This window comes from Mustela nivalis (genome assembly GCF_964662115.1).
Source record: "Mustela nivalis genome assembly, chromosome: 1".
In the NCBI taxonomy this organism is placed as follows: Eukaryota; Metazoa; Chordata; class Mammalia; order Carnivora; family Mustelidae; genus Mustela; species Mustela nivalis.
The window spans coordinates 199,510,948-199,537,122 of NC_139020.1; the positions used below are offsets into that span (position 1 = coordinate 199,510,948).

The following is a 26,175-nucleotide window of genomic DNA, read 5'->3' on the forward strand; positions in this document are numbered from 1 at the left end:
CTGGGTGATGCAGGACCTCTGCACCCGCGTCAGTCCGGGGTGTTGTCGCGACTGTTTCTCCTGGCCCGTCTGTTCCCGCTGTCCTGAGATCTCACTGTGGTTTGCGTTTGCCCTTGACTCTGGGCTCTGTCCCCGCGGAGGGGCAGTGTCATCTCCAAGCGGTCGGTGCCTCCCCGGGCAGCGGTCCGAAGTCCGCCCAGCAGGCCCGATCACTGCGGCGAGCGGGCGGAAGGAGGGGGCCGGGGTGGGGTGCGCGGGAACGGAAAGCCTCCCCGACGGTCAGGTCCCCCAGGGGGCGCGGCGGTACCCGGTTTCCCGCCTGCGCGAGTGCAGGGCCGCGGGCCGCCGCGAGGGGGCGCGGCGACAGGCGCGGCGTGGCGAGCCCATGGCGTCCCCGGGCCGCGGCTCCCCGGGCCTCCTGCTCTGGCTGCTGCTCCTCCAGCCCTGGCTCGGTGGGGCGCAGAGCGGGTCCGCGTCGCCCCCACTCTCCTCGGCGCCCACCTCCCAGTCGTCCTCGGGGGGCGGCCACGAGGTCCCCGGCGCGAGCGTGTGGAGGGCTGAGGGACAGTCTGCGACCCCGGGGCCCCAAGAGGCTGCCGCATCCCCCCAAGTGGTGGCGGTCACCCCAGGTGCCTCTGGCCCGTACAGGGCTGTGGCTACGGCAAAGCAACTGTTTCCTGCAGGTGATGTTTCTGGGCCGCGGAGAACTGGCCGGGGCCGAGGGGGCCGAGGGGGCCGAGGAGGACAGGACCCTGCTCTGGGGAGATGGCTTTTCCCGGGAAAGTGGGGGTGGGAGTCGGAGTGGGCCCAACCCTGCGCTTGAGCTCGGATGGGGACACGTGGCCTTTCTCCGAGGAGCCTTAGGGGATACAGAGCTGCTCTGGGGATGGGGTGGGGGCTCTGAGGTAACATGGCCTTGTTTTGAGGGTTCTAGACTTCTGAGCATTATCCCGGCTCTGTGGGTGGTGCGGTCAGTGGCTTTACTTTCGGTCCCCTCCCTTGACTGACCTGTGCAGGATGTGGCCAGAGGTCCATGAGGATAGTGGGCGGATTCCCCGCGGCCCAGGGGAAGTGGCCTTGGCAGGTGAGCCTGCAGATCAATGACATGCACATGTGCGGAGGCTCCCTCATTGCCAGTCGGTGGGTGCTGACCGCCGCCCACTGCATATTTGGGTGAGTGTCTGGGGCTCTGTGACCTGGAGCCAGTCCTGTCCCCTTCCCTGAGCTTCCTTTCCCTCATCTGAAGAAGAAGGGTCATAGATCCTGCCCTTCAGGCTTTGGTGGATGGGAGGTGACCATAGGGCCCTTGGTAGCCTGAAAGATTAAGACCCCAAACTGGGTTCAAAGCTTTTGCTGATTAGCTTCAAGCCAGTGTGTGGACAAGGGGGAATATTTAAGAAGTGGGGAGTGCAGTAAACCAATATGGCTAGATTGGTGGGCTTAAACTTCCAAGCATGGGTAAACCGGCAGAGTTTGTGAAAACACAGATGGCCGGTCCTCAACAGCCCGTCTCTGATACAGACCAGAGTGGGATCTGAGCACCTGCCTCTCTAACATGGATGCTCCTCACCAGGGAACCAGACTTGGAGCACCACTGGGTAGACTGATCAGGGGTCCGGGGATGGGCCGTGGGGGGGGGGGGGTGGTGGCAGTGGTTGGTGGAGAGAGGCCCAGGCTGGGAAGGCCCAGAAGATGAGGAAGGGGAGGGTAGAGCCCTAGGATCTTTCTGCAGCCATGTGGAGTACACGGCAAAGCTGGGAGACGTCTACATGGAGGAGCATACCTCCAGAATGGCCATTGAGATCCCCGTCCAAGACATCGTTATTCATCAAGATTACAATCCTATCGGAATAATTGAGAATGACATTGCCCTTGCTCTGCTTGAGTTCCCTGTGAATTTTTCCTCCCACGTGCAGCCTGTGTGCCTCCCCAAAAAGGCGTTCATGGTACAAGGTGGTACTGAGTGCTGGGTGACTGGATGGGGGAAGCTCAACGAAGCAGGTAAGACTGAAGCAAGACGTGAAGCTTGGGTCAGGCAAGGGGCTGCCTCGTGCCCAGCGGTTGGCCTGAAAGCTCAAGGGGGAGGCAGGGAGACCATTGTTAGCAAGCGGGTGGGGGGCGGGGAGATGCCGATAGGGAGTCATTAGTTGGTGTTCCACATTTTGATTAGAATTTCAGGACCTGGGGTCTCGGGTGATGAGCAAAGCAGGTTCTCTCTAGGGTGGATTTTAGCGCAGGGGGTGCTGGTGTTGCTCGCTCTGCTCACGGGAGGTGTCCCAACCGGAAGTCCTTGCCTTGGTGGACGGGGAGCTTTATGTGAGTGAAAAGAGCCCAGAAAACTCCTCTTGGTGAGGCTGTTGGGCTTTCCATTCCTGGGGAGAGGTTGGATTTGATACCTTTGGGACACTTCTTGTCCAAGAATTTATGATCCTGCTCAAAAATAAAGCCACTTTGCGATGGACAGGACAACTGTCATGATTCCTAAAGATACTCAGAGGGACAGAGAGTTGGTTTTGATTTCTCAGGGCTGGTAAGGCCTCACAATCTGTGCTTCCTTCGCCTGCCTTGGTTTTGAGTCCTACCTCCTCCTCTCCCCGACATCTGCCTCGGGCCTCATTGCTTCCAGTGTCAAATGGGGACCATATTCACTTCCCTAACGGGGTGTCTCTAGGTGGACACACTGCATCGAGACCAAGAGTGGGTGCTGGGGGCTCCTGTTCTGTTCCATTAGGCAGATCTACCTGCTCCTAAATTATTTCCACAGATCAACCCGGAAAAATTGTGAAACGGCTACAGGAGGCTGAGCTAAACATTGTCCGTTATGAGAAATGTAACACGATGCTCCAAACAGAGATGGAAACTAGCGGCGACCTAGTCAAGGAGGGGATGGTCTGTGGGTACAGTACCCAAGGAAAGGATGCCTGCCAGGTCAGTTCATGGGCCCTTGGCCGTCTTGCCACTTTGTTGTCCCCTCACAGTTTCCTCGTTTGCAGGCTTCGGGACTTGAGGGATCCGCTGGCCCCTTCATTCACCCTTAATTCACGTCAAGGGGTTTCAAAGGGGAAAATGCCGAAAGCTCGGCTGGCTGGCCTGCTTAGAGCGGGTTGGGAGAGGAGGGGAGATTCAGGCAGAAAATTACCAAAAATGCAAATCACATGTTTTGTACCCCTTCTGTGTGACAGGCAGTGTGCTTAGTGAAAGACTTTATTCATTATGATTAGCTCAACAGACATTTTGGGTTATATTCCATTTTTTTGGTACATGATTTTTTGCATAGGTATATGAATTTTGTTGGCTAAAATTTTCAACCCTTAAATCTGATATTCCCAGGAACCTAGGGCTGGTGGATGCCTGGGGGAGGGGAGTCCCCGGGAAGCCCCACGCGTTCTGATGTTGATTCTCTTCCATTCCTGTGTTTTTGTTTCTTTCTCTTTCTCCAGGGAGACTCTGGGGGGCCCCTGGTCTGTGAACTTAATAAGACATGGGTCCAAGTGGGGATTGTGAGCTGGGGCATTGGCTGCGGTCGCAAAAATCTTCCCGGAATTTATACAGAAGTTAGTTTCTACAAGGACTGGGTCATTGATCGCTTGAGTCAGGCTTGCTCTTGGGACGCAGCAGGCTTCTTCCCATTTCTGTGCCTGGTGCTGCCCCTGGGCATCCTGGTGGCCCCGTGATCACCCCGGCCCACCCCCTCCTATTTCCGAGTCTCACACTGGGTCTCTCCTCCGACCTCCCACTCCTGCTCAGATGCCCTTTCCTCCAGTTCTGGTTGGCATCCCCTGGCAGCAAGGCTGGAGCCCCGAAAGCATCCCAGCCTGATGCCCCAGTCACCTGCCAAGGCCACACACATGACCTTGGCTGTGCCCTGCCCACCTGGAAGGAGGGGGTCAGACATCCCCCAGGCTGAGAGCCGGCCGACCTGCCAGGGGGAGCGCGGGGCTTGCTTGCCATCTTGGAGAGCCTCTGCGAGAGAAGAGCCCTCAGGAGCGGTGAGACAGCGTGGGACCTGGGTGTGGTCTCAGGCTGTCACCTGACCTTGTGTTGAAGCAGTCAGCTTGCTGATTGTGCAGAGAGAGAGAGAGGGAGGGGGTGTCACCATGTCCCTGCTGAGGTGTGAGGCCTGGGGTTTCCACATGGGACTGGGGCGTCTGGGGCTGGGAGACGTTTCCCTATCACCCAGCTCGGATCCTGCCACCAGACCCTCCTGGGGCAATCCTGCGGTGGGCCCTCCTTCCTCAGTCCCTAGTGGCCCCATCTAGGCTCAGCCCAAACTATGTGGATGCATTAAGGAGTGTGGAGATCTCTGATGTCAACTGAATAAATGTTTGGAGCGTGTTCCTGTTCACTCTAAGTTCTGGTTTCCTGAAAGTTGTGGGCTTGCCTATGACATACTCTGTAGAGAAGTATGTTGCTTCGAACGCACTTCCTGGCATCCAGTAAACTCTAGGACTCTAGGGTCAGAGGCGGGGCACTTGTCTACCTTGATACAGATCTGATGGATGGCCTTAGCCAATGGGTCCTTCTGCCTGTCCTCCTGTTAGAGCCACCAGCATCTCTGTGGTTGGAAGTATTGTAGTTGAGTGTGGCAGCCTCTGTAGTCAGGAGCGGGGTGGCAGGAGCAAGAGGTCAGAGACGGGGGTGTGGCCCACTCACACAGCCTCGTGCTTCCCCTTTGCTGCCCTGTGATGGACATGCCTTGAGGAGACACTATGGGCTGGGCGGGGTGTCAGGACGCCTTGAGCCCAAAGAGCTCCCCACAAGGAAAAGGCAGGTGGGGGGGCCTGGCTCATGTGTGTGTGTGTGTGTGTGTGTGTGTGTGTGTGTGTACAGTTTCTTTTTCCCAATCACCAGGTCTTGCGTCCCACAGTCACCTGGTACTGGCTGCTGATTCTCCCCCAGCCTCTCTCGCCCACCCGTCCTTCCAAAAATGCTCAGTGCTAAAGCTCCCAGTTATCCAGGACCTCAGTGGACAGTCTGCGATCGCCCCACCTGCTGTCTGAGGGAGGCCCGCGTGGGACACTCTGCTTTGCAAAGCCCAGCCAGTTACAGCTAAATTCAGTAAAGTCAGTAAAGGCAACGAGGGAATCCCACAAGGGGCTAGCCCGGAGTCCCAGCCGCGGCTGCAGGAACATACCGCTCTGGAAATTTATGGTCCAGATGGGATGCCGCATGGCACGCTGATATTAGACTGTGGTTCTTGCTGGGGACAGAGACAGGAATTTAGTCCTGTGGTTTAGTTCCTGAGGATCCGCCTCTGGCTGCCCCAAAAGCTAGGCAGAGTCTCCCCGAGAGCGGCGCGCCGACTGCCAAGTAAGTGGCAGCCACTTTTTGTCTTCCCGACCAATATGCAATACCTTTTGTGAACAGGCACTGGGCTGAGACCATGAAGAAGATGGGGACTGCAGGCGGAAGGGGAGAGCCCGTCGGTAGGATGACCCTTACTCGGGTCAAGGGCTTGGTGGCTGGGCAGAGCCTCTGAAAGGCATAGATGACATGGGCCAAGAAGGAGGTTGAGAGGCAAGCAATGAGTTCTCCTGAAAATATTAGACTTTAAAAAGAAACAAAACAAATAGCGCTGGGGGTTTCTGGTCATAAGAAGGAAGCTACATCTTGCAATGACCATTCCTAGGGCCCAGATCACGGTCTTGAAATACAAGACCATGGGGGATCCCAAAGAAATCAGTGCCTCTTGGGAAAGCGGTTTGCAAAACGTCCAGGTGTGGGGCAGGGAATGTGTCGGAGGAGACGGAAATGTTGTGTCGAACCAGATAGCAAGGAAGTCATCCAAATGGCCAGGATCATGTCAGAAGGACTCAGGAGTCAACCAGAAGTGGTACCCCTAGGGGACAGCTGCTGTTGCCACCACCCCCACACACCTCTTGCAGAGGAATTATGTCATTCTCCCAGCTCCGGAAAATACTGCCTTAGCTTCAGCCCTCACAAAAGCTGCACTTGGCGGTGGGAACAGACACACTGAGGATCCCAGCTTTGTACAGGAGCAGCCCAGGGCAGGTGCTTGGCTTTCTTGCCTCACTTGGGGCCAACTTGGCAGGGCTGCTTAGAGGATCAGTTGAGACTCAGTTGCAAATGCACTGTAGCTCAGCTTCGCCCATTGCCCAGTTCTGCCTCCCTTGCTCCCTTCCCCACGTATCTCCCGAGAGCCCTCCTCCACACAGACCCTCGGCTACAGTTCCTGCTTCTGGGGGACCCCATCGGAGACACCTGGCCAGACCAACAAGGGACATGAGTTTCAATAAGGGTTTCCGTTCCCTATTGCTGCCTAACCAACCACCCCAAACTCAGTTGCTAAAAATAATATGGCTTTCTTTTTTCTTCCTTTTTTTGGTTTGTGTGTTCTATTAAGTAGCCATGAGCACTGAATTAGCAAATACCTAACAACCAGTCCTCAGGGAAATGCAGAAGGAGATTCACAGGACCCGGAGCCGCACAACTTTGTCATCAGGGGGTCAATATGTGACTTTATTTTCTGTTGGTTTCTGGCTAAAGACACCTCATTTAACACACTCTGTTGATTCACTATCATTGAACTCAGGGCCCGCAGAAGGGTCATTCGTGCCTGCACGAAGCTCACCTAACATGTGTTTTCTCTGCGATGCATATCACAGCCCGGAGTCCTTAGCGACGCGAGACAGCCCCTAAGAAATATGCTTGGGGATCGTTTTAAACAGCAAATCAGCAGCAGAAAAAAAAGCTCACAAAAATGGAACGATACGGCACACGATAGGCGGGGAGCAGGACATGGGTTACCCTGTGGGAGCTGAAGCTGAGATCAGCTCTTGCCTTGTTTCTGATGAGGCATCTACTGTCACGCTTCCCTTCACATTATCATTGGTTTGGAGCCACTTCCTGAGGTTGTGCTTGGTCCAGTTTCACTTGTTTCGCATTCATTGAGCTGCCAGGATCTCCGAGGTCATCGTTTTTATTAAATTTGGAAAAATGTTGGGCCATTATTTCTTTTCTTTTTTTTTTAAGATTTATTTATTTATTTATTTGACAGACAGAGATCACAAGTAGGCAGAGTGGCAGGCAGAGAGAGAGGAGGAAGCAGGCTCTCCGCTGAGCAGAGAGCCTGACTCGGGGCTCGATCCCAGGACCCTGGGATCATGACCTGAGCCAAAGGCAGAGGCTTTAACCCACTGAGTCACCCAGGTGCCCCACCTCCCAGTGATTTTTAACACCTGTCAGTTCTGGGTTGCTTTGGATTGACTGATTATTCTCCTTATGCATTGTATCTTCATGCTCCTTGAGTGCTGGGTATTCTTTGATTGGATATCAGACACTGTGACTTTTACCTAGATGTTTGCTATTTTACTAGAAATTTTCTCAAGCTTTATTTGGGATGCAGCAAAATTACTTAGAAATGGATATTCTCAGGGCTCGCTTTAAAGAGCTGTTAGGACTGGAACACTTCTAAGTCTAGGAACTGTTATTTACTATTGCACAAGACTGACCTACCTTCCCTCCTTTAGATTTTATTTATTTATTAGAGAAAGAGAGAGAGCATGATCAAGGGGGATGGGCAGAAGGTGAAGCAGACTCCCTGCTGAGCAGGGAGCCGGAAGCTGGACTTGGTGGGACTTGATCCTAGGACTCTGGGATCATCACCTGAGCCTAAGGCAGACGCTTAATGGACTGAGCCACCCAGGTGCCCTGCCTGACCTTTCTGAACATGCTACCCAGTGCTCTGAGTCTTGGGTTCTTCCCAATCTGGCTGATGGAAACAGGCACTGTTCCTGAGCCCTGGTGAACACTGGGCATTGTTATTTCTAATCCTTTCAAGTGCTTATCTCTCTAGTTACAGATAGTCCCCCCCAACCCCCACTCACTGATCGGTGCATGGGGGAGTACTCAAGGGGGAGTGTCTGCGGATCTCTGGAGTTCTCTATGTCCCCTCCCGTCCCCCGTTCGTTCTCTGCATAGATGCCTTGCCCCCCAACCTCATAGCTTTACTTGCTCACTTCAGGGAGTCTCTGGGGTTCTGCCTAGGTTCCCCTTCTCTGAACTGTGGCCCAGAAATGCTCTGAATGCCGCAAGCAGAGCCACGATAGAACTCATCCCATTTGGTTTCTAACTATCAGTGGTCCTGCCCTTGGGGGCCTGGCATCCAGTGTCCTGAAAATGATCGTTTCGTATTTTTGCCCATCTTTTGTTGTTCAGATGGGAAGGGAAATCCTTGGTCATCTATCTTGGCCAGAAGGACAAGTGAGCACATGCATTTAATCATATTTTTCTATAATTAAAAGAAAATATTGGTAATATCTTTAAGTTCCTTCCCTTTATTCTGTATTTTTTCTTTCTTTTATTCATTCTTCCTAGAATGTTGTCTCTTATTAAGCTTTTCAGAGAACAAAATTCTGATTGTGTTCACCTTCTTTATAATTTTGTCTCTATTGACTTCTGCTGCTGTTTCTCTCTGTTCTTTCTTTCTTTCTTTTTAAAGATTTTATTTATTTATTTGGCAGACAGAGATCACAAGTAGGCAGAGAGGCAGGCAGAGAGAGAGGGGGAAGCAGGCTCCCCACTGAGCAGAGAGCCCGATGCGGGGCTCAATCCCAGGACCCTGAGATCATGACCCAGGCTGAAGACAGAGGCTTTAACCCACTGAGTCACCCAGATGCCACAAGATTATTTATTTATTTATTTGACAGAAAGAGAGATAACAAGCAGGCAGAGAGGCAAGCAGAGAGGCAAGCCTCTCTGGTGGGGTGGGGAGTTGGCTCCCCGATGAGCAGAGAGCCCAATGTGGGGCTCAAACCCAGGACCCTGAGACCATGACCTGAGCCGAAGGCAGAGGCTTAACCACTGAACCACCCATCGCTGTTCTTTCCTTTCTCCCGAGCCCTGTTGTGGGGATTACTCCATTGACAGTTTTCACTTTCTGAGCTGTATATTTAGCTTGTTTGTTATCAGTCTTTTTTTATTTTCTGATATGGTTGGAGCTTTACATTACTTTCTAGGACTACAATAGCTGCCATGCGATATTTCATGTAATGTTTTCATTGTTAGTAATCTTTAAACTGGAATTATGTTTCTCATTATTTCCTTTTTTAAAAATTATTTTATTTTATTTTAAAGTAAGCTCTACATTCAACATGGGGCTGGAACTCATGGCACTGAGATCAAGAGTTCCATGCTCTACCGACTGAGCCAACCAGGTATCCCTCTCATGATTCCCCCCCCCCCTTTTTTTTTCAAGATTTTATTTATTTGTTTGACAGACAGAGATCACAAATAGGCAGAGAGGCAGGCAGAGAGAGAGGAAGGGAAGCAGGCTCCCTGCTGAGCAGAGAGCCCGATGCGGGGCTCAATCCCAGGACCCTGAGATCATGACCTGAGCCGAAGGCAGAGGCTTAACCCACTGAGCCACGGAGGTGCCACTCCATTTTTTTTTTTAATTTTAAGATTTTATTTATTTATTTGTTTATTTAAAGAGCAGGAGATTGGAGGAGGGGCAGAGGGAGAGAGAATCTCTAGCTGACTCTGCCCTGAGCACGGAGATGTGGAGCCCACCTAGGGCTTGATCCCACCACACTGAGATCAGGACCTGAGCCAAAATCAAGAGTCAGATGCTCAACCAGGCACCCCATGATTTCCTTTTTAACAGGAGGACCATTTTCTAGGCTTTTGTCTTTGTTGCAGAACTACAGGATTTTTTAAAAAATATTTTATTTATTTATTTGACAGACAGAGATCACAAGTAGGCAGAGAGGCAAGCAGAGAGAGAGAGAGAGAGAGAGAGAGAGAGAGGAGGAAGTAGGCTCCCCGCCGAACAGAGAGCCCGATGTGGGGCTCGATCCCAGAACCCTGGGACCATGACCCGAGCCGAAGGCAGAGGCTTTAACACACTGAGCCACCCAGGTGCCCCAGAACTACAGGATTTTTTGCAGAAGTTGAGTTTGGTGTTAGAGCTGTGAGGCTCAGGAATAGAAGCTATAGATGTTGATTCCTAGAGTTTACTGGTCTTCATTTATGACCTTCTTTCTGAATGTTTCTTATGTACTCAATGAGAATGAATGTTTTCTGTTTGTAGTAGTAAAATTCATCATACTGCTATCAGATCAAGATTATCAGTGGTGAAGTGCCTGGGTGGCCCAGTCGGTTGAGCGTCTGCCATCGGCTCAGGTCATGCTCTTGGGGTTCTGGGATCAAGTCCCACATCAGGCTCCCTGCTCAGTGGGGACCCTGCTTCTCTCTCTACCTCTGCCTCTCTCTCTCTCTCATGAATAAATAAATCTTTAAAAGAAAGCTTATCAGTGGTCATAGCCAAATATCCTGTAATTTTTCCTCCATAAGCTATTGGCTTCTTAAAAGGAATGTTTCAGAAACTCTGGTTTTCCATGAAGTTGGTCAACTGTTTGTTGTTGTTGTTGTTGTTGTTGTTGTTTTAACCTGTTAAGGGCTCCTCATTGCTTCTTTTTAATTATTTCTTATTTTTACTGTATATAAATCTCTCTGTCCTTTATGGAATCTTTTAATTAATCAATTAATTAAACAAGACAGAGCACACCAGCAGGGGAGCAGGTAGAAGGAGAGGGAGAGAGAGAATTTCAGCCGACTCCATGCTGAGTGTGGAGCCCAAACGGGGCTCTTACAACCCCGAGGTCATGATCTGAGCTGAAACCGAGAGCTGCAGACTTAGCTGACTGAGTCACCCAGGTGCCTCCCTCCCTGGCATAATCTTTGCCTTTGATCCTATGATCTGATAGAAAATTACTATCCCACCTTTCCTTTGCATCAGATTTGTCTGGTATTTCATTCCTATTCCTTTATTTCCGATGTATCTTCCTCTATTTTTTTAGTATCTAGTATCTTTGGAGAGTCTATTTCGGGACCTTATTTTTTTTCTACCAACGTGAAAGTTCTTGTTTGTCTGCTGTGTCCAATCTGTTCATACTTAACTGCAAATACCATCGTATTAGGACTCAATACTGCTCTTTGGTTTTGTGTTTTCTATTTATCGTACTTCCCTTTTGTTTCTCGCCTTCCGTTGTGTAGGAAGCATGTCCTCGTTCTTTTAAGGGCTCCAGTGATTAGGTTACTCTGGGGGCGTCTGATCCAGAAGATCTCTATTTTAAGGTCGATGCAAGCAATGACATCTTCAAGCACCCGAGGAGCACCACCTGGATTGTTTTCGGTTGAATAACCAGGAGGCGGGAATCCTGGAGATGCCACTCGGTGGGAATTGTGCCCCCCCCCCTCCCCTGGATCCGTCCAACATGAGCGCAGGGCCACGGGCCGCCGCGAGGGGGCGCCTCCAGAGGGCTGCCTCACAGGTGGGTCCATGGCGTCCTGGGGTGGCCCCCTGGGCCTCGGCTCTGGCTTCTGCTCCTCCAGCCAGTGCTCGGTGGGGTCCGGTGGGGGCGGGGGGGTGGTGGAGCATGGGGGGCGGTGTTTGATGTCCGTGCTGGCTGAAGGGGCTGGCCAGGGGGTATGCTGGGGGCCAGTTCCTGCCTCACTGATCTTTGCCAGTGAGCATTACGGCCCCAGTGAGGATTCTGCAATGACCCTGGCAAGCCCAGAGGCGCCCTCGCCACCAGGGCCCCTGGAGTCACCGCCCACCCCAACATCTACAACAGGGGCAGGGCCTCTAACGCTCACAGTGGAATCCAGCCAGACCACTGTATCTGAAACGTTCCCTCTTCAAGGTACTGCTTCTGGGCAGATCTGAAGAGGTCTGCCTGGGAGGCCAGATGGGAAGCTACTCCCCCCAGGAACTAGAAGGGTCAGACTCTATCTTGAAGGGTTGGAGAGGAAACCTGCATCTGCACAATGATGGGTGTCCAGGGACCAGAGGTGGGAGGAGGGGGGAAAGGAGCCTCTAGCTTCACCTCCCATCCTTTCTCTTTAGTGAGCCAACCAGGATGCGGCCAGAGGTCTATGAGGATAGTGGGTGGATCGCCAGTCCCAGACAAGGGGCCCCGGGGGTAGACACATATGTGGAGGCTCCCTCATTGCCAGTCGGTAGGTGCTGACTTCTGCCCACTGCATAACTGAGTGAGTGTCTGGGGCTCCAGGCTTGGCCCCCAGCAGGCTCTGTGATCTGGAGCTAGTCCTGTCCCCTTCCCCAAGCTTCCTCTTCTTCCTCTGAAAAGGAGTCACAGCCCCCTAGGTTTTATTCAGTCTGGAGTGAGACCCAGAATGCACATGTCCACGAAGTTTCGGGGGGCTGCTTTGGTAGTCTTGGGGCCTCACCTGGAGAAGCACCAGCTGGAGTAATGAGGGTCTGGAGACCGGATGTGCTTTGCAGGCAGGCAGGTGCCAGATGCTGGCTGAGGAGACAAGACCAGGCTGGGACGAACTTGGAAAATGTGAAGCAGACGCTTCAGGATTTCTGCGAAGGGCATGTCCTCTTCCCACAGCCAGGAGGAGTATACAGTGAGGCTGGGAGACAAGTTGTTACATTTTCGTTCCGAAACAACACCGGTGGTTCCGGTGCAAGACATCATGTGCCATCGCTTTTATGAGGAGAAGTTGAGACGTGACGCCGCCCTCGTTTTGCTGGCCTTCTCTGTGAATTACTCCTCATACATCCAGCCTGTGCGTCTCCCTGAAAGGGCGTGCCACGTGGAAAGTGGGACAGAGCGCTGGGTGACTCGCTGGAGCCGAGTGGCGGGAAGTGTGACAGGTAGGTGGGGAGCCGAGGGGCAGGCTGGTGGGCTGGCGTTGGCCCGCAGGCTGTTCCACAAGGGACAGGGAGGCTGATTCTTTAGCAGACGGGCAAGGGAGGAGGGGGAGGATGGCCCGGAGTAACGGAACCTCAGTAAGAATTGCTTAATGAGGGGTGTCTGGGTGGCTCAGTCCCTGCAGCGTCTGACTGTGGCTCAGGTCATAGTTTCGGGGTCCTGGGATTGAGCCCCGCACTCAGTGGGGAGTCTGCTTCTCCTTCTCTCTTTGCCCTTCCCCCCCACTTATGTGCTCACTCTCTCTCAAATAATAAAAAAAAAATCTTTCAAGATTTTATTTATTTATTTGACAGAGAGAGACACAGTGAGAGGGAACACAAACAGGGGGAGTGGGAGAGAGAGAAGCAGGCCTTCCGCTCAGCAGAAAGCCCGATGTGGGGCTCGATCCCAGGACCCTGGGATCATGACCTGAGCTGAAGGCAGACACTTAACGACTGAGCTACCCAGGTTCCTCCTGCCAAAAAATCTTAAAAAAAAAAAAAAAAAAGAATTGTTGGAATGTTGGCACCTCGGGGCTTGTGTGCCAGGGATGGTGGGTTCTGTCCGGTGTGGATTTCGGCTCTGGGGGCGATGAGCTGGCTGACATCCAGAGCTGTCCCTCCATGGAAGTCCCTGCTTTGTAGGGAGGGACCTTCTCAGAGCAACCCTGCTGGTGAGGCTGGAGGGCCTCCTATCTCAGGGAAGAGGCTGGACTGGGATCTTTGGGGGTACTCCCTGTCTGAGAGTCTGCGAGTCTGGCCGGCACAGGACACCCGTCACTTACTCTTGGTACTCGAGGGTGACACTTGCCTTTCACTTCCGGTTGGGAAGGCCTGGACTCTTTCTGTCCTGAGGGGTCCCTCCTGCTCCTGTCATGGCTTTTCTCCCCTCCGCCTCTCTCCTTGCCACCACTGCCTCGGGTCCCCCCTGTCAATAGGACAGCATCCATTGCCCCGACTACCTCTGAGGGGACAACAGAGTGGGTTTCGGGGGCTACTGTGCTGTCCCCTCACGCAGACCCTAACTTTGTCTTTGTCACTCCAGCTCCGGTGTCCATTCCTCTTCAGCAGACCGAGCAACTCATCCCTCAATAGAAGAAATGTAACGACACAGTGTGGACACAGTTACGATCACGGTGCAACCTAGTGAAGAAAGGAGATGATCTGCGGCTGTCAGCAAGGGAAGAGGGTCTGCAAGGTCAGTTCGTGGCTCTGTTGTGGCCTCTGCAGTGAGGATGGCCCCCCTACAAGCTTCCTCATTCCCAGGTGCCAGGGCCTGGGTGACCTGCCACCACCTCCTTTCACTCCTTAGTGAAGAACATTCATGGGCAGAACCTGGCCCGCCCTCTTCTTCCCACGTCGAGTGCCTTCTGGAGGAGGGGGTTTTTGAGCCTGGACTCAGAGGATGAGTCTTGGGATTTCTTGGAAAGAGGAGAACAGCACTGTAGGGAGGGGGAGCAGCACGGACGGTGGCTCCGAGGTGTGAGGGAACTTGTCACATGTAGGGCCCACCTTCCAGGCCTGGAGCAATGAGGGGACCAGAGAAGAGGGCTGGAGTCAGGTTCCGCGTGGCCTGGGGCGCTGGGCCGAGTTTCTCAATGCCATCCGGGCAGGACTGTAGGCTAGGTGTTTGCGTCCGTCATCTAGGTGATGACGCGGAGTCCCAAGCGGGACCTGGGGCGGTGAGGGGGTGAAGGGGGTGTGTCTGAGGTTGGTTCCTGACTGCTGGGAGGGTGGAGGCAAGGGAGAGGTTTGGACGGCTCTGTGTTTCTGTCTGAGCTGGTTGGTGGGGGGCGGGGGCCCCCGAGCAGGTCTGGGAAAGGACATGCCAGGTTCTGCATCCGTTGGGGTGTCTGTGGGATGTCTGGGACAGTGTGGGGTTGGGTATGTGGGTTTAAGGTCAGGGGGAATTTCAGGTTGGGGGAGAGGATTATGGGATCTTCCCATGCAGGGTTGATACTCAAAATATTTCACATCTGTGGAGGCCTGGGACTGGCCAATCAGAATAGATATGAGCCTTAGCGCTGGAGGAGGGCTCTGGAGGCTGTGGACTGTGCTGGGGGTACCTGTTTGGTTGCTGGGTCATGGGAGGCTTGGAGAGGACCATGGGGGGCAGGTCAGGGGTAATGGAGGAACAGGGACATTCAAAGAGGATTTTAAGACATTATTAGCACTACTGCTGCCCTGGGGCCCCTGGCTATATATCTGTGTGCATCCGTGAGCACCTGGGAAGGAGGGGTATTTCTCAGAGGCTGTTAAGGTTTTCACTTAGTTTTCAACTCTCAAATACTCCCAGGAACCTAGGGCTGGTGGATGCCTGGGGGAGGGGAGTCCCGGGGAAGGCCCTCGTGTGCCCATCTCCCCATCAGCCGGTTCTGATGTTGATTCCCTTCCATTCCTGTGTTTGTTTCTTTCTCTTTCTCCAGGGAGACTCTGGGGGGCCCCTGGTCTGTGAACTTAATAAGACATGGGTCCAGGTAAGGATTGTGAGCTGGGGCATTGGCTGCGGTCGCAAAAATCTTCCCGGAATTTATACAGAAGTTAGTTTCTACAAGGACTGGGTCATTGATCGCTTGAGTCAGGCTTGCTCTTGGGACTCAGCAGGCTACCTCCCATTTCTGTGCCTGGTGCATCATGGTGGCCCCGTGATGACCCCAGCCCACCCCCCCTCCTATTTCCGAGTCTCACACTGGGCCTCTCCTCCAACCTCCCACTCCTGCTCAGATGCCCTTTCCTCCAGTTCTGGTTGGTATCCCCTGACCCTGTAAAGAGCCACACAGTAGGAACTGGCAGCAAGGCTGGAGCCCCGAAAGCATCCCAGCCTGATGCCCCAGTCACCTGCCAAGGCCACACACATGACCTTGGCTGTGCCCTGCCCACCTGGAAGGAGGGGGTCAGACATCCCCCAGGCTGAGAGCCGGCCGACCTGCCAGGGGGAGCGCGGGGCTTGCTTGTCATCTTGGAGAGCCTCTGCGAGAGAAGAGCCCTCAGGAGTGGTGAGACAGCGTGGGACCTGGGTGTGGTCTCAGGCTGTCACCTGACCTTGTGTTGAAGCAGTCAGCTTGCTGATTGTGCAGAGAGAGAGAGAGAGGGAGGGGGTGTCACCATGTCCCTGCTGAGGTGTGAGGCCTGGGGTTTCCACATGGGACTGGAGTGTCTGGGGATCCAGACACCCAGCTCGGATCCTGCCACATAGACCCTCCTGGGGCAATCCCTCGGTGGGCCCCCTTCCTCAGTCCCTAGTGGCCCCATCCAGGCTCAGCCCAAGCTATGCGGAGGCATTAAGGAGTGTGGAGATCTCCGATGTCAACTGAATGGTTTGGAGCGTGTTTCTGTTCACTCTAAGTTCTGGTCTCCTGAAAGTTCTGGCTTTGCTATGACATACTCTGTAGAGAACTAGTTTCCCACGTAGAAAACGATCTGTTCGTGATTGTAATTAAGCCCTGTCCCCACCAGCTCAGATGGGAGTCCTCTGTGGGGTTTTAGCTAGCTGGGTCCTGGTCTCTGTACGCCTGTCTGCCCGGAGCTCTGTGCCTTAATTTCACAGCCTCTGCAGCACTGAAAAGAGGATCACAAGAGACCAGAAAAGGGAGCAAGAATGAACTTAGGGCAAGAGAAATATTCCTTCTCTCCTGCTTCTTCCACTTGCTGCTGCTGCCCCCCCTCCACTTTTTCTTTTCTTTTTTAATGACTTTTATTTATTTGAGAGAGAGAGAGCGTGTGAGAGTGCACAAGCCAGGGGAGGGGCAAAGGGAGAGGGAGAAGCAGACTCCCCACTAAGCAGGGAGCCAGATGCCAGGACCCTAGGGTCATGACCTGAGCCAAAGGCAGACACTTAACGCACTGAGCCACCCAGGCGCCCCCCACTTCGTTAACAGACATCTGCGCTCCCACTGGGAGAAGGCAAGTGAGATTTATTGTTTTAGACACTGGATCTTTACCCTCATTCTCTGGCTCTGTGTTCCAGCGTCTCTCTTTCTGGCTTGGTAAAACACACATCACTGGTCCCCTGCCAGAATTTTCAGTCCTGTAGGTCTGGGGTGGGGCCTGAGAACTGCATCTCTAACCAGCTCCAAGTTGACAGTTCTGCCGCACTGGGCACCAGTACTTGGCCTGAACACGAGCAAAGAAGGCATTCGCCTCCCGACCACCTTGACACGGAAGTGGCACACATCACTTCTACTCACCTGTCTGCGGTGGGGACTCATTATGCAGACCCCCTTAGATACCAGGCCGGGGAATGTGGTCCCCAGAACTGGACACTCCCTCCCTCCCCACTAGACAAAAGCAGCGGGAATCTTCTGCTTCTGGGTGGTCCTCTCCCCATTCTGCCACACCCACCAGATGCAAAGACCCCGTCCTACAAAGTTGCTCTGCGAAGGCCCAAGGCCTGGCATCTGCCCCGCCCCCACCTCTTTCAGGTGCATCCATCCGCTTGGTGGTCTGTAGAGGAGGAGGAATGCCTTTCCTTTCTCAGGACTCCCCCAAGACTCCATATTCCAGTTTTAGATCCAGCTCAGATGCCCCTTTCCTAAAGACATCTTCCTGGATTCCCAGCCTTACTGTTCCTTTCTTGTGCTTTGCAGATTGTCAGATCAACAAAATCTGTGAACCTTTCCAACGCACCAATGCCAGGGGACCAAGGGTGTGGTCAGAGGCTGGGCGACAAAGGTGCCCTCAGAGGTCCAGAGGTTGGGGGCACTGTCCCCATCTTAAAGCAACAGGGGAGTGCTTGGCCACCCTGGAGGCGATCCTGGATCCTGGGCTCCGATGCCATCTTCAGGGAACAGGCACGAGGTGAGGGTGCGGATGCAGATGTGCCCATGGGTGCGGGGGGGCGGGAGGGAGTCCGGGGCGTCATCGCGGGCTAGTGGGGCCGTCGTGTGCCCAGAACTCCATCACGTGCTGGAGGTGCCCTTGCGCGCGGCGGGGTCGCCATCACCTGCCGGGGCTCGCGGTACCGTGTCTGTCCCGTTAGGTGGCACCTCCCGGACCTCATGGCCGCCTTGCCGTTCAGCCACAGCGCTGGGCCTGGAGCCTCGGGGCTCTGGGGCCTGAGCCGCTGCGTCCTGCTGCTGCTGCCGCTGCTGACCTCGGGTGAGGCAGCGCCTCCTCCACCACCCTGTGTCCCTCCGTCCGCCAGTCGGCCACCTTCCCCGTACTCCCCCCACCCTCCCCTCTGCCCCCCAGCCCCGCACTTGAGCCCAGATCCCTGCACGTGGCTAGCTCTTTGGCCTCCTGGGACTCTGTCCGCCACCCCTACCATGCTCCCCTGTCCCCCACTACCATCCGTGTCGCCAGACTTCTGCCCGCCCCGCCCCGGCCTCCTCCCTCAGACTTCACCAGCAGTGCGGAGGACCCCTGTGTCTTCTCCGGACGTGCAGCCACTTCCTCCGGCCTCCACGCTGGCAGGCATCGCGGCTGAGGCCAGAGGCACCCTTCCAGGCGGGCTCAGGCCGCCCCGCTGCCCCTTCTCCCACCGCCCCAGGCCACTGCGCCTGTGCCGCGACGCTGCGGGCCCCACGCGGTCTCCCCACGCTGAAACCCGGATCCCGCCTTCCCGCTTCTCCCCAGCGCCCTGTTGCCCCTGGCGTCTGGCTCACTGCGGCTTTATTCACCGTGAAGATGCTCTCCCCCTTGCCCGCCTCCAGGCCCCAGGGGCCCCTCCGAACCCCACTGCTCGACACCAGCCTCCCCCATTTCTTTAGCAATCAGAGACTCCCGTCTTGTTCAAGGTCAGCCAGCTCGCCCTGCGCCGGACTGCGGGCTGTGCCCGCGCTGTGCTCCCTCCGCCAACTTCTTGCTCATCTTCATCCTGTCCCTCTTTGCCACGGTTGCTTCTCCCCGTCCCTTCCCGCTCGCTGCCAGGTTTCTCAGAGTAGCCGTGTCCCCTTCACGCTTCCTTCCAGGGCTTCCTTGCTTCTCCCATAATCGTCGGCCCATCCTGGCCGCAGCTGCGACCTTTCTACCCTTTCCTCCGTTTTTCTAGTCCCCTGGCTTCTCAGGTCAGGCCTTCCGCTTCTCCTCTGTCTCAGGATAGCTCTGCGGCTCCGCACCTGCTTCCCAGCCAGTGTGCTCTGTTCATCCCTGCAGCGCTGTCTGGATTCTCCCCCCCACACCCCGCCGCCCCCCAACGCCCCCCGGGCTCTGCTATGCAACATGTCTGCGAGTGCACCTGCCTGCTGCAGGACCTAGAAACATCTCTGCTCCCCGGGGTCCAAAGTGGAGCTTCTCGGCTGCCTATAAACTGGGTTCTCTAAGCCTGTTCTCTACTGCGCTGAATTGTAGGCACTCCTCTCTAAAAGCGGAAGCTGGGGGTCATCCCAGACGCCCATAACCATCTGCCTGCATCCCGCATCCACCTCACCCTGTCTAGTCTCAGAGCCACTTCCTCGGACCACCTCCTTTCTTGCCTGGGTCCTGAAGAGGGATCTCAGCACCTACAGTCCGGTCAACTTCCTACTTCCTTGTCACAGTCCAAGCCTGAACATGTCACCCTTCTATAGGCCTCCCTCCTCCCGGAGGGTCTCTTTGCTTCTCTGCCTGGGTTATGAGGCCCCTCGTAGTTGACCCTGACTCTTCCTCCGTGGCGTCATTTCTGGCCATCCTTGGCCTTGTCCTTCATTCTCATGGCATGCATCACAGTGTATCTTTTGCAAGGAATGTCATTGTCACTTTTCTGTTTTTACTGTCTTCTCATCTTTAAGTCCTGGCCCCAAAACCCTACTTCTCAGGAGCCTTCTTGTCCCCCACTTCTTCTGGGCCCCCCTGAAACCTGTGGCCTTGTCCTTGCATTGATTTTCACACAGGTGGTTTTTTTGACTTCCATCTCCCCTGCTGGACAGCACGTTATCTGTTTGATACGCTCTGTCTCCTCCCTACCGGTCTTGGCTGGGAATGGAGTGGGAGGTTAGGAAATATTTGGTGAATGAATGAATGAACTAATTCATGATCTCTTGCTTCATCTTTGTTCCCCCTTTCTCCTTCAGGTTATAAAGAAAACACTTCCATACCAGGTGGGTAGGCTGAGCCGCCGCTTCAGAAAAACCTCAGCTCTGGGGAGGATGTGTTCTGAAGAGGGTCAGAGAGGTAGTGTTTCTGGGTCTGTAGGAAGCAGGAATTTAGTCTGAAGGACCTGCTTTCTAAAATGTCTTTTCCCTTAGACGTCATGGATGGTGGGTTACGTTGCTCATTGGTTCATGGGCTTCCATTGTCATAGGACCTCCCTAATTGGTTATGAATTGTTTGACTGATTAAATTAGTTATTCCTCCTTATGTCCCTGCCCCTCCTCTTCCTCCTTTCAACCTTGCTTATATGTTCAGTGTGTGTCTCTGCTTATGTGTGTTCTTGTCAAAATACATATTGTGGTTTTGTGTGCACGTATTTTAACTTAAATAAATGGTGTCTACCATAGATCTCTTTCTATTTCCTCCTCTTTTCACCAGTTCCATTAAAATTTTTTTTCTATTTGGAAATAATTTTAAACTTACCAAACACTGCAAAAGTACATTTAGGTCAAGAAACACATATATAAATTTCCCCAGAATCAACTGAGGGTCACTTACAGCCTGACTTCTGATCTCTAAATACCTAGGCATGTTTTTTTCTAAGACTATTCCCTTAGATAACCACAATATCTACTGATTAACTTCACTTCTCACATATCAGCCACTTCTCAATTTCAAAAATGTACATTGAGGGGCGCCTGGGTGGCTCAGTGGATTAAACCTCTGCCTTCGGCTCAGGGTCCAGGGATGGAGCCCCGCAGTGGGCTCCCTGCTCAGCAGGGAGCCTGCTTCTCCTCTCTCTCTCTCTGCCTGCCTCTCTGCCTACTTGTGATCTCTGTCAAATCAACAATTAAAATCTTTTAAAAAATGTACATTGAGGGGGCACCTGGGTGGCTCAGTGGGTTAAAGCCTCTGCCTTCGGCTCAGGTCATGATCCCAGGGTCCTGGGATTGAGCCCTTTGTGGGAGGCTCAATCTCTGCTCAGCAGGGAGCCTGCTTCCTTTCCCCTTCTCTGCCTGCCTGTCTGCCTACTTGTGATCTCTGTCAAATCAATAAATAAAATCTTAAAAAAAAAAAAACAACAACACAAGACCTTGGTTTTGATGTAATAAAATTAATCCATTTCATGTTTTATGGTTTGTTTTGAGATTTTGTTTAGGGAGCCGTTTCTCACCTGGTACCATATGGTCTACTGTTAGCTTTAGGGTTTCACTTTTCTATTTAGGTCTCCAAGTGCTGCTAGGGAGGAATCCGGTTTTTGTTTTTCTTAATTATTTTGTCGTGAGTCAGTTTCCCCAGCCCCATCTACTCAACATCCATCCTTCACCCACCGACGGTGGTGACTCCTTTATCTACGTTAAGATCCTGGGTCCCCAGAGCAGTCTCAGGCTCTCTGTTCTTTTCCATGGCTTCATTGGTTTGTCCTTGTCCATACCACACCGTTTTTGTGACAGCTTTAATGTGTGTCTTGCTAGACACACACACCTGCTAGGACAAGCATTCCTTTATGTCTCCTTTTTCAGAGACTGAGCTGTTCGTGGACTTTTGTTTTTCTACTTGACTTCTAGAGTAAGTTTATAAAGCTCCCTAAAATCCTCACTTGGAAAATGACTTTATAGTTTAGTTTTGGGAAAAAGTACATCTGAAATGGTTAGTTGTTTATTTAAAAGCAAGGGACGTCTCTCCATTTATGCTGTTCCTTTTCCATGTTCTTTATTGAGTTTTATTTATTTTTTTTCTTTATTAAGAGTTTTAAATGTATCACCATGATAAACTGGCCTAATGTTAATTTCTTGTTACTTAAGATATTTTTGTTGTTGAAAATATATCTTATTTTGAATATATTTTCTCGTTGATTGTGCTGGAGTCAAGAAGCATAAATGATTTAAAAAGTAAGCCATTGGGGTGGGCACCTGGGTGGTTCAGTGGGTTAAAGTGTCTGCCTTCGGCTCAGGTCATGATCCCAGGGTTCTGGGATCGAGCCCCACATCGGTCTCTCTGCTCAGTGGGGAGCCTGCTTCCTCCTCTCTCTCTGCCTGCCTCTCTGCCTACTTGTGATCTCTGTTTGTAAAATAAATCTTTAAAAAAAAAAAAAGGTAAGCTGTTGAAGTCTTATATACATGCACAACAGTACACAGATTTGAAGTGTCTGGCCTAAGAAATGATCACACAGTGAACCCACCTGTGTTAGTCACTGTCTTGGTGAGAAAGTAGAACTTTCCCAGCCCCCGATAGCTCCCTTATGCTCTCTCGATTACTTCCCCAACCCTCCTCCTGCAAAGTACCATTATTCTTGGCTTCTGACCGTATAGAATCTTTTGGCCTCTTCTTTAATGTTATGTGGTGCTTGCTGTAGGTTTGTGGTCTCTAACTTTCCTAAAGTTAAGGATTTCTTTTCTGGTCCCAAAGTAAGAGGTATTTTTGTTTCTATTTGTTTTTAGTCATAAATATATGTTGAATTTTTCAAATGTCTTCTGTGTTTTTTGAGAAGAGCACATGATCCTTCTCTTTAGAGAAGAAGAACTGTGTATGTGGCAAATACAGGGAGGGCTTTTCTAGTGCGGGACCTCCCTTGCGCTCCTGAGACAATCTCTCTACACGATCGTGGTGCATTATTTTTTCAAAATATAATGTTGAGTAATGCTCTATTTAGAAACTTTGGCATCTGTGCTCATTCATACTGCCATACCAGTTGCCTGTGTTGGAACGTGGTGCAGACGAAGACTGTAAGCTGTGAGCGGGGACCCTCCACGCTGGGCTCCACGCTGGTGGGGCTCTTTCTTGAATGGCCTATATAAAGATTTCTGACCCAGAAGCCTGGAACTTTTCTCAGCTCCGAGCAGTGGCCCTTCAGGAACATGGCCTTGTGATTCAGGCTAGACACAAGAGAACGTAGGGCTTGTGCCAGGACTCCTTCTATGCCTTTCCCTTGTTTTGGGGTTCCCTTCGAATCCCCTGTTGTCTCGGTATCTCTCTCTCTCGCCTGTGATGTCTTTATGTCTCTGTCTTCCAGCCTTGTATCTCTGTCACTGTCATTTCTGTCTAGCACAGTGCCTCTGTCCTTCTCTCAGCCTGCCTCCCCATCTTTGAAATGAGGACAAGCCCCCGCGTTTACAGCTTTGTGCACATTGTCTCGGGGTGGGGGAGGGGCATCTTAGTCTCCGTTGTTCTCATCCTCCAATATGTGGTCCCTGTGTCTCCCTGGCACATCGTTCCTGAAGTTTGCGGCAGACCCTGGTGGTCCGAGGATTTGGAAGTGACCCGCCACTGGCCCTGGGAGGTGAGCCTCCGGCTAGAGAATGAACACGTATGTGGAGGGGCCCTCATTGAACTCAACTGGGTGGTCACTGCTGCCCACTGCATCCAAGGGTGAGTGTGGGCCCCGTGTCCACGGCCTGGAGCAAATGGGGGGAGATTCTGCTAAGGGAGGGGGTTCTTGGTGGAGGTAGGAGCATCATGTTGTTTGCGAACCTGACTGGCTAGCCGGGGCAGTATGTCTTCTGTAGCACCAAAGAGTACTCAGTGATCCTGGGCACCTCCAAGCTGAAGCCCCTGCAGGCTTCCTTGATCCCTGTGAAGGACATCATCCTGCACCCCAAGTTCTGGGGCCGGACCTTCATCATGGGGGATATGGCCCTTCTCCAGCTTCACAGCCCCGCCACCTTTAGCAAGTATGTGCAGCCCATCTGCCTCCCGGAGCCCAGCTACAACCTGAAGGTGGGGACCCAGTGCTGGGTGACTGGCTGGGGCCAGGTCAAACAGCGCTTCTCAGGTGAGCACAGTGGGTCAAGGCGGGGGGTGCGGAACCACAGAGGGGGGCATCGCCTTCCTGCTGGGGTCTTGCTTGCTGGACCCCTTCATGGTGCCTCTCAGGAAGCTTGCAGCTGTCACCTCCGGGCCCTGGCTCTTTGGACTTAGGACTCTCCTTGTCCTAACACGTCTCCAGGTCTCCACGGCCAAGGCCACCATGCTTGCCGTGGGTACCTCACTCTGGTCCAGTGGCGCCGGGGCTGGGTGTGGTCTTTTGGCCTCTTACAGCAGCTCAGAGTCCGGGAATCCTACACTTACTCGTCCTCTCACTCATTCATTTGATGGGCGGCCCACCGGACCCTTCGCGTGGGGAGCGCGTGCCTTACCTGCAGGGTGCTGGTCACTGAGTGTGGGCGGGGGCCCAGGCTGATGGGGAAAGGAGCTAAGACTTGGTCAGGTGATCCTTGAGATGGAGCTGGGAGGAATCTGGGATGAGTCTGGCCAGGGGCACGTCTATCTGAGATGCCTGAAGGGGGGAGCGAGGGTAACCAGGTGACAGAGGTCACAACCTATGCCAGACCCGGAGGCTGGAGAGAGAAGCCAGACGTGACTGGGGTCTCAGTTCGTCAGTGGTTGCATTGAAACTTGGCTTGTGGCCTGCTTGGTTTGGAAGCCAAAGCTTCTCAGAGAAAGGGATCCTGAAAGAGAGCCTGAGAGGGTGAGGGACTTGCCAGACGTGATCCCCCCCCCATCCCCCGCAGGGAGACAGACTGGTGAAGGAAGGCATGAAGGGGTGTGGCTTGGCTGAGTCTCAAAAATGGAGGCGGCAGGACCCTGGGAGGAGGCCAGGGCTGAGCGGAATGAGGAGAACTTTCTCACCCCTCTGGGCTCCCCCACAGCTAACTCCACACTGACCACGGAGCTGCAGGAGGCTGAGGTGTTCATCATGGACAACAAGAAGTGTGACCAGATTTACCGCAAGAAGTCCTTCCTCCCCCACCTTGTCCCCCTTGTCCTGGGGGACATGATCTGTGCCACCAATTACGGAGAGAACTTGTGCTCTGTGAGTGGCTGGGAGGTCCGGCAGCTCTTCGGTCCAAAGTGACTCCCCCGGGGTGGGAGGTGAGGGGACGTTCCCAGGGAGGGCTTTGCTTCGCGACCCTCACCGCGCAGCGCTCTGCTCCCCTCTTCCTTCCCCTGTGGCTTTGATTTTGCCTGATACTCTGGGATGGGTCTGAGGAGCCGAAGGGGGAGCTGAAGGAGGTAGTGAGATCCTCAGGGAGCAAGAGAATCTTCCAAGAGGAGTCAGAGGGGTGGGCATGCCGGGTCCTCCGGGGTCCCGGCTCCCAGAGCTTCCATGATTCCTCCCTCTTTACCTAGGGGGATTCTGGCGGCCCACTGGCTTGCGAAGTCGAGGGCAGATGGATTCTGGCTGGGGTGTTGTCCTGGGAAAAAGCCTGTGCCAAAGCAGAGAACCCAGGCGTGTACACCCGCGTCACCAAATACAGCAAATGGATCAGGAAGCAAATAGGCAGTGAGGCTCTCTCAGGCCCCCCGGCCTCCGGCTGGCTCCTACTCCTGCTCTGGCTGCTGCAGCCCCAGATGGGTCCTTAGTCTCCCCTCTCTCTTCTTCTTCCCGCATTGCCTCTGCCCTATGGGTCCGGATCAAGGTTAGACCAAGGTCATGGGTCTCTAGTCAACAAGAGTCAAGGTGGGGAAAGAGTGGCCCCCTGGGGATGGGGCTCTGCCTTGGCATCTGAGTGGGGAGAGACGCAGAGGATGACTACGCCCTGTGTGACTCCAGGAGAAGGGAAGTGTGGCCTCGAAGGGCTCTGGAACGGGGGACCAGGAGAGCAAGGATTAAATTTGTGCAAGTGTGAGCTGGCTCTGTTCTCTTTTGTGGGTGACCCTGGGATCTTATATGTATTGTTAGTAGTCTACATTAAAAAAAAAAAATCACACACGTTGACAAACTTTCTCTGTCAATACCTAAAGCTAGTCATCATGTGATGTCATTGCGTATGTTCTGGGCAGCTGTGACATAGGTTTTGTAACCAGCACCAGGTTTTGGGCTGTTTCGGACTCGCCCCCCTGGCGGCAGTCCTGCATGTGGGTGGTGGGGTTGGGGGAGGACACTCTGAACCATTTCTGCAGCTGTCTCCCTAGGAGTGGGCTGAGGGCAGGACAGTCATCAAAGGACACACAAATTTTAGTACTTTTGGATGACTACAATCAAAGAGTCTTCCTTCCCAAAGCTGAGCCAGTTTACAGTCATACCTACAGCATGGGAGAGTGAAACATTTCCCCTTTTGCTAAAGATGGATATTATCAGTCTTTAAAAATACGTCCATCCAATGCTAGAACGCTCTCTCATTGCTGTATTCATCTGTATTTCCCTGATTGGAAATGTGCCTTTTCATGTGTTTATTGATGAAAAGATATACCTTTTCTCGAGTGAATCCTCTATTCATAGGCTTTGTCTCTTTTTAAGATTGGGTTGCTTTTCTTTTTCTTAATGAAAGTTTTTATCTTTTCTGAGTACTAAGCCTTTGTCAATTATTTTACAACTATTTCCTTAACTTTTAGAAATATGTGGAATGGATGGAATGATGAAAGTTTTCCATAAAGACCTTTAAAATTATCATGGAGTCAAGGGGAACCAGGGTGGCTCAGTTGCTTAAGTGTCTGCCTTTGGCTCAGGTCATGATCCCGGGATCCTGGGACTGAGCTCCGCA

At 53.0% G+C, this 26,175-nt stretch overlaps 2 protein-coding genes across 3 annotated transcripts; both read left to right on the forward strand.

The window, feature by feature from the left end:
• Nucleotides 1-279: 279 nt before the first annotated feature.
• On the forward strand, nt 280-4,335 carry LOC309847746 (serine protease 44-like). The gene is made up of 5 exons (XM_082698529.1): nt 280-683; nt 1,017-1,173; nt 1,733-2,001; nt 2,765-2,928; nt 3,441-4,335. The coding sequence occupies exons 1-5, from the start codon at nt 386-388 to the stop codon at nt 3,672-3,674; spliced, it is 1,122 nt and encodes a 373-aa protein (XP_082554655.1). The 5' UTR covers nt 280-385; the 3' UTR covers nt 3,675-4,335.
• A 13,303-nt stretch (nt 4,336-17,638) lies between these two features.
• LOC309842852 (serine protease 45-like) lies at nt 17,639-25,335 on the forward strand. Of its 2 annotated transcripts, XM_082687733.1 has the most exons (6): nt 17,639-17,779; nt 19,672-19,698; nt 22,912-23,059; nt 23,197-23,462; nt 24,340-24,503; nt 24,821-25,335. In XM_082687733.1, the coding sequence occupies exons 1-6, from the start codon at nt 17,680-17,682 to the stop codon at nt 25,052-25,054; spliced, it is 939 nt and encodes a 312-aa protein (XP_082543859.1). In that variant the 5' UTR covers nt 17,639-17,679; the 3' UTR covers nt 25,055-25,335. The 2 variants fall into 2 exon arrangements, with proteins under 2 accessions (XP_082543859.1, XP_082543860.1); XM_082687734.1 differs by lacking the exons at nt 17,639-17,779; nt 19,672-19,698 and adding an exon at nt 19,704-19,771.
• Nucleotides 25,336-26,175: the final 840 nt, after the last annotated feature.

What these genes read in the sequence shown, in the direction of transcription:
- LOC309842852 (XM_082687733.1), top strand. Translation starts at nt 17,680, where the DNA reads ATGGCCGCCTTGCCGTTCAGCCACAGCGCTGGGCCTGGAGCCTCGGGG. An exon ending in AGAAAACACTTCCATACCAG is followed by an intron (nt 19,699 to 22,911) that starts GTGGGTAGGCTG and finishes TCGTTCCTGAAG; the next exon opens with TTTGCGGCAGACCCTGGTGG. An exon ending in GCTGCCCACTGCATCCAAGG is followed by an intron (nt 23,060 to 23,196) that starts GTGAGTGTGGGC and finishes TGTCTTCTGTAG; the next exon opens with CACCAAAGAGTACTCAGTGA.
- LOC309847746 (XM_082698529.1), top strand. Translation starts at nt 386, where the DNA reads ATGGCGTCCCCGGGCCGCGGCTCCCCGGGCCTCCTGCTCTGGCTGCTG. An exon ending in GCCGCCCACTGCATATTTGG is followed by an intron (nt 1,174 to 1,732) that starts GTGAGTGTCTGG and finishes ATCTTTCTGCAG; the next exon opens with CCATGTGGAGTACACGGCAA. An exon ending in GGGGAAGCTCAACGAAGCAG is followed by an intron (nt 2,002 to 2,764) that starts GTAAGACTGAAG and finishes TTATTTCCACAG; the next exon opens with ATCAACCCGGAAAAATTGTG.